The 15028-nt window shown below is 32.2% G+C and overlaps 1 protein-coding gene across 1 annotated transcript; it reads right to left on the reverse strand.

Moving 5' to 3' along the window:
• Window positions 1-9730: 9730 nt before the first annotated feature.
• LOC145071478 (uncharacterized) lies at window positions 9731-12823 on the reverse strand. Its single transcript, XM_079018349.1, has 4 exons — window positions 12805-12823; window positions 12653-12727; window positions 12343-12549; window positions 9731-12026 (listed from the first exon to the last, which is right to left on the reverse strand). Exons 2-4 carry the CDS (start codon window positions 12665-12667, stop codon window positions 9885-9887), a joined length of 2364 nt encoding a protein of 787 aa, XP_078874475.1. The 5' UTR covers window positions 12668-12727; window positions 12805-12823; the 3' UTR covers window positions 9731-9884.
• Between the last annotated feature and the right edge of the window lie 2205 nt (window positions 12824-15028).

Consider the following 15028-nt stretch of genomic DNA (forward strand, 5'->3'; position numbering starts at 1 on the left):
ATCAATGACATCCTTATCTACTCCCAAAGTAAGGAGGAGCAGAGCCAACACCTCCAAGGAGTACTATATTCACAGACACGAGAACATGCAACATATATCTGACTAGGAAGAGTTATCACCCCAGTGAAGGCAAACAAAATAAATAAAAGTCGTTCCCCGATAGTGAAAGGTTCGCTGGAATGCCATGCGAAGACCTGAATTCACTTGGGAGCGCGAGGATCAAGTGAAACTTCTATCTGTAACGTAGTTATCAATTCTGCGTGAATTGTAATTTCGAGACGAAATTATCTCTAACGCGGGGATGATGTGACAACCTGAAATTTCTAGCCAATATAATGAATCCCAGTCGAACCTGGTAACCCGTTTTAAATTAATAAAATATCTTGGAAAATAAAATGTTCAAAAACTCTCAACTATGTTGTCTAAATGATAGATATCGTTTCAAGGTTTTTAAAGATATCCAAATCACCCGACTCCGAGTTATAACGAAGAAGTTATGACCAACCGAAAATTCGTGTAAATACCGGCAAAACTTGTAAACGTAAAACGCGAAATTTCAATACAATAATTATTAGCCTTAGATGTCTAAACGAAAGTCATAGATTACGTTAGACCGTGAGCATGCATAAAAAGAACGCCCAAATCTGACTTCGTATGAGGAAGTTATGATTTTTTTCTAAGTTCCGAAGTGGCAGTAGACAGCTAAAAACTCGAAACAGTGATCGAGTGATTTGTGGCCGACACAACCTAAACGAGAATCGAATACCTAGTCAATGGTAGCACAACAGTAAAAAGTCTGACAGAAACGGACATCGAATGAAGAAGTTATGGATTTTAAATGGAATTATTGTGTCCCAGCCTATTAAATAAAATATAATTCAAAATAAATTCAAAATAAATTCAAAATCAGCCGACGAAGTCTAAATGAAAGTTGTAGAGTATTTTCTCACCTTCGCGTGTATATAAATAATGTCGAAAACGGAGCTCGTATGCGAAAGTTACGTATTTTAGAAGTTTTGGCACGCATTTCAAAGCCTTATCCGAAGGAGTACGCCCAATGTACACGAATGCTAGGCCCCGGATCATCCACGTCGACCAAACGCTTCATCCGAGGATGCGGTCAGCAATGATGCAAACGAATGCCCAACATAACCTCGGAGTACGCCCAACGTACGAGGTACACCCCGCGTAAGTCCGAAGTACGCCCAGCGTACAAAGCCTCTCACACCCCTATAAATAGAATGCGAGGGTGCCGACCATCCTTGCTCATTTTCCACATTTCTCTCACATTTTCACCTCATTTTTCGTGCCGACAATATTTCAACTTCCCGGTTTCATATCTAAGCCTCGACGAAGGTCCGAAGCCCCGAGTTTCCCGAAAAACTCGCCACTTTCCGGTCAAGGTGCCGCCTGAGAAAACCTCATTTTCTTCAAATCATGCACTTTCTTTGGTGAGTTCATACCCCTACGAACACACTTTAAATACATTTTAAATGCTTTTTAAATACTTTTAAAGGGGGGGGGGGGGGATACAAGTAAACACCCGGTTATTATCATGTGAAAATATCTATCCTTTATTATTATTAAATCAACCTTATGCGATTTATGACTAGTATACAAATGGATTTACTACACGTTTAGCTGTTTCATCAAACATATTACTTCAAAGGACTTTCTCAAACGTTTTTACATGTTAAAACTATTTATCAAACTGTCTTACATACTTTATGTTTCCTTTCAAACGCTGTTAGAATCGTGTTTCAAATAAAGGTTTTCTTATACTTAAAACTGTTCTTATCAAACAAACGGCTTTCAAATCGTTTTACAAACTGACATCAAGTCATTATTTCTTAGTTATTCAACTTTTCAAAGGTTTTACAAAACTTCTTTTATAATTTTATATTGTCAAATGCATGCCTATATATATGTATAGTTATATAAGTAATGTTTAAAGGACTTAGGACGGCTAGCTCGCTTTATTTCCTTTTCCTCATTGGGATGTGGCCTTAGGGCATCGGTTATTCGTCCGAATGTCGTCTAAATATTAGTTATATACATCATGTATACATATATAGACATAAAAGTTCCATCAGTTGGTTTAGTACCTTTGAGTAGCAAAGGCATATTTCGGTTATACACATACAATACTAGTAACTATAATAGGTATAGTTAGGAGATGCTACTTACTATTCCAAGTACAAGGAATCAAACAAGACTCAGTTCATTCATGTGTTTATACTAATACATTACATACTATATGAAATACGAACACATTACATACTATACGAAGAGATACGATTACAGAGATAGTTTACTAAATAGTCATGAAATTTTACATACTACAATTACTATATCAAGGAAATAGTTTCATATACGAAAAAAAAACAAATGTTTCGTTGCACACTACGTGATCTTGTATTTTTACTCGCGAGACATTCTCCTTCGGGGGTACTCCTAAGTACCACAGAAAAGTCCTGTAGTTATAATCAGAATATCCTGGAGGGAGAACGTGATAGTTGTGTATAGATCTATACTGGGTCTGACAAACCCGCACCTAAGCGTCTTGCAACAGCTAGACCGCTAGGTCTGGGATAACATTCCGACGCCTGAAGAACATCGTATTCCAGTCCATCTAGTCTCTAGTATGATTATAACATCTCGCATGGAACGTTTACACAGCCTACAAATCACGGAAATTCTAAGGTTTTATACAAAGAAGTTTTATTTAAATATAAAATACACGCATAAGTATGACGACATACTTACACATACTAGGCCTTGTTTCAATTCAGTTTACAACAAATCTTATGGACAAATATTGGATTTCTAAAAGCAATTCAAAACAGTCGGGTCTTGGTAGAAGGCTATTTTTTATACTACTAGAAAATATGGGATTTTCTAGGGTTTTCAAACATTTACAACTACTTACAAACATGTTCATTGATACAAAATTTCTTTCAAACAGTTACAGATCTTTCTTTACATTTCTACAAATCAAAGTCACATAAATACTTATGAACTCACCAGCTTTATTGCTGATACTCGTTTTCAAAATAACTTGTATTCTCGGGACACAAATAGACAGGTACGACGACCAGGTTTTGTGAAGACGGAGCAGTCAAGACTTGTCTTTTATTTTGAATATTCATTATGTAGATTTATACTATGAAAGAACTCACATGTACTTAGAATTATACTATTAATGCAATGGATGATGTTGTTGCTTGTTTACTACTTCGCATTGTTGTGATACATTACATGACGTCCTCCTCTCCAGAACGTTTCCGTCGTTCTCGGTTTTGGGGTGTGAGAATAGTAGGCTATTAGAATATAGAATGTTGGATTGGACTAAATGGTTGGGCCTTATGGTAAGACCTTATAAAGGTTTGGGCCCAATTTAAAAAATTGGGCCATAGTTGGGCCTTAGTCCATTATTAAACTTTTGGGCCTTAGGCTGGAGTCTAGCTAAGATAGGGGTAAAGTAGTCTTTTACCCAAGTATGGACTTATGGTTATGAGTTGGAACCCAATTATTAATTGAGTGTTATTTTGGTGTTGACAGTTCGGGAATCTGTCGTCCAGCAGCTGGGGTTGAGTCTGCGGGATTTCAGCAGTGTGGGATTGTGTCTACGGGACTTCAGCAGTGTGAGGTGACTTTTCCTTCTTGTAGGAATGGGTCTACGGCCACAATGCCGACCCATCTAGTTAGTAGTAGATCTGCACTTTGGTCCGATGTAGTAGTTCAGTGTGCTTGATGTCTTTGTGATTCAAGCATGTTTTTGTGCTATGTGTTCCGGACTTCGGTCCGATGCAGTATGTAGTATATGTGCTTATGCTAGTTGATATGTTTATGCTATGTTATGTTCAGTCAATTTCTGGACTTTGGTCTGATGCATGGGACGGGGTCCCAGTTAGTTCCGGACTTCGGTCCGATGCAGAGGGCAAGGCCCTAGTCAGTTTCTGGACTTCGGTCCGATGAAGTTTTCGGACTTCGGTCTGACGCAGAGGGCAAGGCCCTGGTTAGTTTCCGGACTTCGGTCTGATGCAGTTTCTGGACTTCGGTCCGATGCAGTGGGCAAGGTCCAGTATGTGCTTTATATGTTATTGTATGGTATCTGGTAGTTTGGGGGAGCTCACTAAGCTTTGTGCTTACAGTTTTTAGTTTTGGTTTCATGTACTCAGAGGAGCTCGGGAAGATTACAGTGCACACACCATTTGTTCAGCCTGGGATGTTTATACTCTGATATACTTGACAGTTTTTATAATATTTTGAGATACATTGCTTATGATTTTTATATGAGGTTTATTGACTATGGTTTTTATTATTAAATTAAACATATTTTTCAGACTGTGTTTTTGGGATGTTACAATATATATATATATATATATATATATATATATATATATATATATATATATATATATATATATATGTTAGCTACATGATACTTTGTGTTAAATATATATACACTAAATTAGGATAATATTGTCTAGTTAATATTGGAAGCTGATAACAAGGATTGTAATCTTGTCTTAATATTTAAACTGAGACATATAAATGATGTTTAGATCAAATTACGTTCGATAATAGTATATTTATACTCTATATCGCAATAGTATCGTGAAGACTTTATTAATAATGAATAGTGAACTGGTATAGTTACAAACTGGTTTGTCAAGGTTATTTACTTCAAATTAAGTTAAAGGAATATTTAGTCATTTCTTGTGTTACAATAATAACACATTAAAAAGGAATCCATATTGAAAGTTGACTATTTACATTATATTATGGTCTTGTTTTAAATTAAGACGTATAAGGGGATGATTACTTTCAGTTAAGTTGGGTAAAAGTGTAGTTGTACGTTGTATTGTGATAATATGGTATAAACATGAAAACAGTTTGTAAGTTAATTACAAGTATTATAGTATTTTCTAATAATGAAATAAGACTTATAAATGATGCTTAGTTCGATTAGGTTTGGATATTGGATAGCATCATATTAAGGGTGTGTGTTATAGAAATGGAGAGTAGAACTCTGGTATGTGACACTATCAAGTGTCGATGTATGGATTACATACAGGAGCATGATATAGTATTCCTTTGGACAACAAAATATGGTGATATAACCAGACAATTGAAACGGTATGTCTAGTCATCTCCCAGAGTGCCAAACACTTTCAAAATTTTGACACAACTACACACATGGGGTTAACCAAATCCAGAAGGTTCTCATGTCTTTGAAGCCATAACAGGTTTACTTAAAAAGGCCTAAAGGTAAGCCATTTCTTAAAGTTAAAAGATATTAGAAAACTGGCATATTTTGTTATCTGTTACATGTTATTTGTTTGTTTTTGTTAAGGATGCTTGATATATTTGATTCGAACATTCTTCCATTTGGCACACTTGTGATCTACATTCAGTTTACATAAAAGTACATAAAGAATAGCTGACTTGCCCCTTGCATTGTTACTTTTATCACCTACATTCATGTATCATTTTGAAATTTAACCATTAAGTTATAACGCTTTGAAGGATTGGTGAAACTTTATTGCATAATATTTGTGTTTCAAGGTGCAATGGTTTGAATATTTCCTTTAGTATGCTTATAGTTGATGATTTGCAATCCATTTCTTTATTAGGCTACATGAAGCTTGGTACTGTTTATTTTAAGAAATATTTTTAATATTAAAGAGCTCCGAGAAAAGATGTAATTTGATTTTTTCCTCGAACATTTGTTATGTGTAGAGGTAATGTTGATAATGCCCCTACTTTTTTGAAATGGTCACATGTAGTTCCATTCTTGTATAGAAGATGTCATTTTCAAATTAAACAACCAAGGTTAATTCCTTTTCCCATTTATATATTATTTTCGTAATATTGTGTATCTAATATTGTCCAATATGTTACAACTGACCGTATTTGCGTGCAAGAGAATGAAATTGTGTTGAAAGACACTCATGATAAGCTCTAAATTGATATGCTATGTTAAGATGTTAATCTTTACATGAAGGTTCCAAGTTATTTGGTAATGACACTAAGCATCGACAATGTACGGGTATCAATTTTGTTCATCAACGCCAATTATTGTTAATCTGTTGGTTTTTAAATTTACATTAAAGCATTTTGAAATTTTCATCTTTTTTGCACAAATTGTAATTACCATTTTATGACTTTTGAAAGGTGGATATTTGATCTGAGGGAAGTTACTGCTGATTTGGTTGCTCAAATACAAGGCAAGAAAGCTAATCATGATCAATCTAAATCGAATCCACTTCTTCCACTTTTTTGCTTGATGTATCAGCTTAAACATAGTTAAGCATTGAAAAGCCAAGGTGAAAAAAGAAATACTAGAAATGGATTTTGTAACACTTTACAATTGTGATGGTTCAGACATTGGAAATAGTGACTCTAGAGTTGACTGAATCAAAAATAATTGCTATGCCCCCACTCCAATTCACATATTCAAGAAAGGGTAATAAGATCAAAACACTATGAGGAGTAAGAAGGTCCAGGTGGCTGAATAAATCCGTTGGGTGCAGGGGTATTTAGGTAATTAAATTAATATTCTTTTAGTTCCTTTATTGTTGGATTTATTCCTTTAAGAGATCCCTGGTGTCTCGAATTACAATAATTCACGACATGTTAATGGACAAACTGTATAGTTGGGAAACCATAAAGACTAATTGGAAAACCATATGTATATATTTTTAGTCTATAAGAGAAGATCTATTCATTCCTTTTTTATTAGAACTCTAAATATCGAGGTTTATTTTATACTTGTATAAGTGTACAATGGTTCTAGAAAAGTCAAAAAGTTCTGATAATTGTTTGAAATGAGCTTTTCCGTGGAAGGTTGAGAGTTACTAATACTTTTTAATTATTAACACTTTATAATTATGAGCTTTATTTTTCAAAATGACAAATAAAAAAGAATTCAAATTTATCATAATGGCTATCATTTTAATTTTAAAGTAGTGTAATATTTATATTTTTTTGAAACTTTTATAGTTTATTCTTTTTAACATCTAACACATCAAGTTAAGTTAGTATTATAATATGATAATGGTTTCTTTTATTTAAACAAGAACCAATTATGTTAACCTATAAAGACCATTTTTTTGATATTGTTTCAACAAGTATAATTTATGTATTTTTAACAATGTTATTAATTACACGGACCATTTATTTTTTTTTATTTTTTTTATACAGACACTATTTCTGTAAATTTATTTAAGGGTCCTACTTCATACATACCAACCTACATTATTATCATACATCATTAGGCTTACTTTTTAGGTTATTATTATCTTATAATTATCATTAATTTTACTTTTTAAGTAATCATTACCATATAATTATTATTTGTCTTACTTTTATTATTATTCATTATAACCTAATCAAAAAACCATTATTATTTAATAATTACAATTTTATTATTAACCTAATTAATATTAATAACTTTAAATTTGTTTTTTTATTTAGATAAAAAAAATAATAATATTATTATTTTTAGAATATAATAATATAAATAGTATTATAAAAAAATAAAATTCTAAATAAATTTTCATCAACGCAATATCATTGATAGTATATACAATATTATAAGAAAAATAAATTAGAAACATATATTCGTTATTTTTTTTATTTTAAATATTACATAACAAAATTCCGAGTCTAAAATAAACAACTAATCATATATAGTTATAAAACATCTTTCCGTAGGTCTAAGTCGCTTATAAAATTCTAGACGCGACTTATACATAGTTTGCAATTCGGCTGCGGACGGGTCGTTGTGGCGGATCCATAATGTTGAAATAGGAGACAAATGTAAGGACACGATGATTTTGAAACTCACTAGGACCTCTCCATAGAGGGAAAAAGGTTACAGAGCCTACTATGGTAAAAAATTGGAAGATCACACCAAACCTGTTGGCTATCTGGATACCTGTTTCAGGCATAAGCATATAGTGTTCTGGTTGTGTTGTCCTATCTGTCATGGAGAAAGACAATGAATCAAGTACTCCATCGCATCCAATGAAAACTTAGAATAGTCTTCATATGAAGTCAATAACTCGTCATATAATTGCTGGCGAATGAAAGGCCATTCATTTTCATTATACCCGAGACAAACGACTGCCGATCGAAAACCACAATTTTCATCACCCATTACTTTTATTCTCTTAATTCATTATAACATCGTTATTATTTACTTTGTTACTTATTAATTATATTTTTATTACTAACTTTATTAATATTTATTTTAAATTTATCTTTTAATAAGATAAAAAAATAACAATAATCTAAGAAACAATCTAAGCCACTTATTTAACAAATCAATCCTAAAAATCAAATATAAGCCATTTTAAACTTATTTAGTATTAAGATAAAAAACCAACAATAATATTATTTGTATAATATAATAATATAAAACATAATATTTCAAATAAATTCTTATCAATTTTTCTATCCTTATTTTTAGTCGTAAACTAAAAAACTTAATACATTTTTTTTCCATTTGCATAAACCCATTTTTTATAACATAAAGTTTTTGATTATTTTTTTTGTTAGAGGTAAGCTACAAATGTCTTTTTTATACTTTTTATTTTATTTTCATAAACCTAATATTATTAATTATAAAAAAAATGTATTATTGTCTACAAAAATATATAACCATAAGTTTTTTCCATATCAAATTACCTCAAAAAAGTAATATATATATATATATATATATATATATATATATATATATATATATATATATATATATATATATATATATATAAGCTGAGAGAGAGAAAGAGAGAAATGTTATTAAAAAGATTGAGTAAATGGATGTATAGAAAAATAAAAAGAAAAGAGAAAAAAAAACGGTAGTGCAGAGAAAAATAAAAAGAAATAAGAAAGAAAAAAAAACGGCAGTACAGAAAAATATAAAGAAACAAGAAAGAAAAAAAAAAGAAAAAAGAAAAAAGAAAGACAAAATAGGGCAGATGGCTTCCAATTAAAATTAGTGTGCAGGTGCCTAAATTAAAAACCTATACTACCTTTATTAGATATATTAGATATAAATTGGTGTGTCGTAGACCGGTGTATCAAAAAAAATACCCTTTATTTAAACACGAACATTCATACAAGTGATACAACTACATTTAATATAGACCATTACCAAGAAAACTTTCATATTAAATTTTTAACCCAAACCATATGCGAATTTATTCCAAACAAGAATCATTTGTCCATTATATGCAATCTACATGGTAGATATTAAGTTTGTTAATTGGATGCTCATCATTTAATAGGAAAGTATGTATTTTTTTTTCCAAGAATGTCATTGACATTTTCAGATAAAAAGATTCTTCTTATATTTCCAAGAATCTCTAACAATTTCTTTAATTTTATGGCCTAAATTTATCCCTATATTATTGTATTGTATGGCCTAAATTTATCCATATATTATTATTTTTTATTTTTTATAACACAAAATCTTCGGTTTTTGCAAAGTATATGATAACCAATGACAATCAGACATAGTTATATTATTATTCTATATAATCTATATTAACTTACACATGCAAGTATCATGCTTATTTCGATCATTTATTTATTTCAGTTTATTATTGATTTTTAAACACATATCCACGCGTACATATAATCACTTCCTCTCTAGCATCATTAAGTATATCTGTCCACAAATATTATTCTATGTAACTTACACATGCAAGAATCATGCTTATTTCGATCATTTATTTATTTCAGTTTACTATTGATTTTTGAACACATATCCACGTACATATAATCGCTTTTCTCTAGCATCATTGAGTATATTTTTTCACATACCATGATGTAATTCATAATTACTCACAATATAATTAGAAACCAAACAATTACTTTTTTTTCCCAAATATAGATCCTAGAATTGGGATATCTCCAATGCTGGATGTGGTTTTCTCTAGGGTTTTTTCGACAGAATCAGAACCTTTTTCAATGATTTTGTTTGCTGTGTTTCCAACATCTTCTACAACCTGTCCTGCCGCTGATATAATGGCTCCTAATAAACCATGCTTCTTGACCGACGAAGTTGAGCTTTCAACCGCATCACTAGCCATGTCTGTCTGTGTTGTAATAATAGATTCTGCTGCATTCCCAACAATTGGGATACCTCCGACAACCGACTTGGTTGTTTCTAATGCTTGGCTAGCTGTATCAGAACCCATTTGGATGATTGATTCACCAACATTCTGAGTCAATGAACTGATAGCACCGAATATACCATTCTCCTTGACAGAAGAAGTCGTGGTATCAATCAATTGATTTGCCATGTCAGTTTGTTTGGTGATGATGGATTGAGCTGTATCACCAATGATTGGAATACTACCAACAACAGATTTTGTTGTGTCTAAAGCTTGGCTGGCTGACTCAGTACCCTTTTGGATGATGGATGTACCTGTTGCTTGTGCCTCGTTTACAACCCGTCCAGCTGCTGACGTGATAGCTCCAAATATACCATTCTGCTTGACCGAAGAAGTTGTACTATCAATCAATTGATTTGCCATGTCTGTTTGTTTAGTGATGATGGAGTCGGCTGCATCACCAATGATTGGGAAACCGATGATAAAGTATCTGGTTGAGCCTAAAGCTTGGCCGGCTGAGTCGGTACCCTTTTGAATGATGGATTCAGTTGTTGATTGTGCCCCGCTTATAACATTTTGGGTTGCTGATGTGATAGCTCCCAATATACCATTCTCCTTGACTGAAGAAGTTGTAGTATCGATCAATTGACTTGCGATGTCTGTTGGTGTGGTGATGATGGATTGTGCTGCATCACCAATGATTGGAATACTGCCGATAACAGATTTGGTTGTGTCTAAAGCTTGACTGGCTGACTCGGTTCCCTTTTGGATGATGGATTCAGTTGTTGATTGTGCCTCGCTTATAATATTTTTGGCTGCTGAAGTGATAGCTCCAAATATACCATTCTCCTTGACGGAGTCTGTTTGTGAGGTGATAATGGATTGTGCTGCCTCACCAATTATTGGGATACTGCCGATAGCAGATGTGGTTGTGTCTAAAGCTTGGCTGACTGACTCGGTGATGGATTCAGTTGTTGATTGTGCCCCGTTTATAACATTTTGGGTTACTGACGTGGTTACTGACGTGATAGTTCCCAATATACCATTCTCCTTGACTGAAGAAGTTGTGGCATCGATCAATTGACTTGCCATGTCTGTTTGTGAGGTGAGAATGGATTGTGCTGCATCACCAATGATTGGGATACCACCGACAGCAGATATGGTTGTGTCTAAAACTTGGTTGACTGATTCGGTACCCTTTTGGATGATGGATGCAGTTGTTTGTTGTGCCTCACTTGCAACTTGTTCTACAGCTGATGTGATAGTTCCAACTATGCCGTTCTCCTTGATTGAAGAAGTTGTAGCATTGATCAATTGAGTTGCCATGTCTGTTTGTGAGGTGAGAACGGATTGTGCTGTATCACCAATGATTGGGATACCACCGACAACAGATATGGTTATGTATATAACTTGGCTGGCTGATTCGGTACCCTTTTCGATGATGGATGCAGTTATTTCTTCAGTTTCCTTTACAACTTGGTTAACTGTTGTGGTTATGGTTCCAAATATACCATATTGCTTGATGTAAGATGTTGTGGTCTCGATCCATTGAGTAACCTTTTCTATTTGATTGGTGATAAATGATTGTGTTGCATCACCAATGATTGGGATACCTCCCACAACAATTTTGATTTTGTCTAGTGCTTGTTTAGCATAGTCAAGTCCATTCTCAAGGATGGATTCAGTTCTTTTAACCAAGTTTTCGAATATGGCTTTCTTGGCGTCGATACACTTTTGGATCAGGGACTCTATGCTGCTTAAACCATTCTCAACGATAGTTCTTGCTTTTTGGACTAGTGTTCCAAAGAATTCCTCAACAGAAGATATGTGTTCTTTAATATATGAATTTAATCCGCCAAGGAGGTTCTTGATAAAATCTGGAGCGTATTTCTCGAACTGTAAAAAGAAATTGTTTTAAAATATAATCAGGACACATCATGAAGAAATCAAATGAAAAAAAAATAAAAACATTAAAGCTTAGTAAGATTTCCTGACTTATATATATGTTACGTTATTACTTATGCATAACGTACATAACTCAGAAATTATTATCGTATCTAGCTTCACAGATGAAGTTATATATGTCGGGTTAATTAACTTCATTAGCTAAAAAACACTGCATATAATCTAATAGCCGCGAAGAGGTAATATAATGATGTAATTACTTTAGTCATCTATTAATTGAAAGGCAGTATGTGTATATACTTTGTACCTTGTCATCAATAAAACTAAGCTTATAGTCGCACAATATTATGAGCTTCTCGTTAATCAGTTGCAAGGGGGAGATGACTATGCTTTCAACAGAAACAACCGCACTTTTGAGAAAACCGGAGTTATCTTTGAAAAAATCATATATATTCGTCAAGAGTGCTAAAGCTTTCAACTCAATCAACTGAACAAATCCTACGTATTGTAGTTCCTGCATCATGAAAACATAGAAGCCATATCCAGTAGACTAAACTTGTAAATTTCAAAGATAATCATAATCTTCGACAAAGAATTTAGATATAATAATTACTGACCTCGTATACAACCATAGCTCCCAGACGTTGTGAAACGAGCTCCAAACTATGAAAACTCGTAGGTCACAAATATCACTGAAAAATATAAATGAAAGATGATCCGTTAATGCATATATATATGATCATGGAGTTGCGATATTATATACTCTTACTCATTTGTCCTCTAGCATCATGGACCATATGATATTGAAGTTACAAATAACTTTTTTTGAAGTTACACTATAACTAAACATGTAAGATTTTTTTGAAGTTACTCAGTTGTCCTCTAGCATCATGGACCATATATACTTTTACTCATTTGATATGATTAAGATTGATTAAACTATAACTAAACATGTAGATTATCTACTGCTCTGTTTGAGCAAAACTGATTGACTTTTTGATTGCATGTCTATAGATGAAACGTATATATGATGATAATTTTTTGTAATTAAACGCTCACAAACTCGGTCCTTATTAATTTTTTCTGAAGAAAATGATCCTAATGGTTTTTAAAACTTGGTCATAAATGATCGTTTTTGTTAACACCGTTAGTTTCCGTCTATTAGTATGAGAGTAATTTGGTTTTTTCACGACTGAGTTTCTTACCATGGGTAAACCATAAGAACATAAGAACATAATTGTTGTCTATATTTTATGTTTATAAGTTTATAATTTTTCTATCTTTTTACTTTTTAAAATGTCACTTTAACCCTTTGAACTTTATAAAATGTTAATTTCGCACCTCCATTTGTAAAACGTTCGTGCTTATCCCTCGTAGTATATATATAATTTGATTTTCCTTAATAATTTTCGTTTGTTAACAAAAAAAATTAATTTTTTACTTGTTATTTTTATATATGTTTTGTTATAAATTTAAGGTTGTCAACATGTTGACGTGAATTTATAACTTCTATTCCTTAATTTTATTTATAAAAAAAAAAACTTACTTGTTTTTTTATGCAAGTGTTAGTTTAAATTTAAGTTTATCTACGTTTCGACATAACTTTACTTATGTTTTCGTGTTTAATTTTATGCATGTTTCCTAGTAAGAGACGAAAATTTATCAAAAGTGACGTTTAAAAAGTAATAGGGTAGAAAATACCCAAACTGAAAAAACCAAATTACCATAAAACTAAGAGACGAAAATTAACCGTGTTAACAAAAGGGACAATTCTTGCAAGTTTTGAAAACATATGGATCATATTCGTCGAAACAAATTAATAAAGACAATTTTTGAGGTTTAGTAAACCACATGGACAATTTATTTAATTTTGTGTTAAATAGAAGAGTCATTTTACATACAATAATCAAACTTATAAACGTAAAAGCACTTGATAACGTGTAACTCGCTGATATTAAGTTCAAACAGACCTTCTCCTACATGTCAAAGAGGCCTTACATGTGAAAATGTTGCATAATGCTAAATTTTATAATTCTTTTCGTTGATAGTGTGTTTTTAAACTCGTTCAACTTCAGTTTTACATTTTATAAAATATCAATAACTTTTCCTAAAAATTTCATTCTCTGTTTACAGATTATATATTATTAAACTTTATTTGTCCCCGCGTAATAAAATTATAGAAGCAGTTTATTTACTAATGAACTAACGTTTAGTTAACGCGTAAATAATACATTAAGTCGTACATGATAATAAACATTTTCTTTTTTACCATCCTATCACTATTTTTTTATTACTTTAATTATATTGTTACATAATAGCATACTAGTAGTTTGTTAACACATAAATAGTACATGAAGTAGTACATCGTAATAAGTTTTTTTTATACCGTTGAATAAGCTTTTTATTTTTTTATTTTTTTTATACTGTTGTGATTTGATGGAGGTCAAGCGAGAATCTGAAATTGGATACTTGTAAATAATTTTCCAATATCTTTCGACCAATCTTATTGGTTGCAATGATTGTAGGTAAAATTTTTGCTAACCAGTTAGCGTTGTTTGTAGATGGGTTAGTGAGTAATGAGGAGTCTATTTTTATTAGAGGCAGACTTATATTAGATGATCATTCTATTATGAATAAGATCATTTCATGGTATAAATTGAAGTGGGAAACAACCATGGTTTTTAGAGTATATTTTGAAAAATCTTACGAGTTACGATTGAGTGAGATAGGATTTTCTAGATGATGTGTTAGATTGTATGGCGTTCGGTTCTAAGTGGAGGGTTGGATTCAAGGTTGCTTCCAATCATTGAGGGGTTCGATTCTTGTTAACGGCAGTTTTATAGAAAAAAAAAAAAAACTTATGGAGAAGCTACAAGTTGTTTTTGAGAGAGTGGTTGATCGGGGTCTTTTTTCTGGGATTTCTTTTTATTCAGATTCTGATCTCTATATCTCTCACATGTTTTATGCTAATACATGCGATTTTTGTGGAAGAG

This window comes from Lactuca serriola, chromosome 8 (assembly GCF_051521515.1).
Source record: "Lactuca serriola cultivar US96UC23 chromosome 8, Lser_US96UC23_V15, whole genome shotgun sequence".
Taxonomy (NCBI): domain Eukaryota; kingdom Viridiplantae; phylum Streptophyta; class Magnoliopsida; order Asterales; family Asteraceae; genus Lactuca; species Lactuca serriola.

What these genes read in the sequence shown, in the direction of transcription:
- LOC145071478 (XM_079018349.1), bottom strand. An exon ending in TTAGTTTTATTGATGACAAG is followed by an intron (nt 12,027 to 12,342) that starts GTACAAAGTATA and finishes TTCTTTTTACAG; the next exon opens with TTCGAGAAATACGCTCCAGA.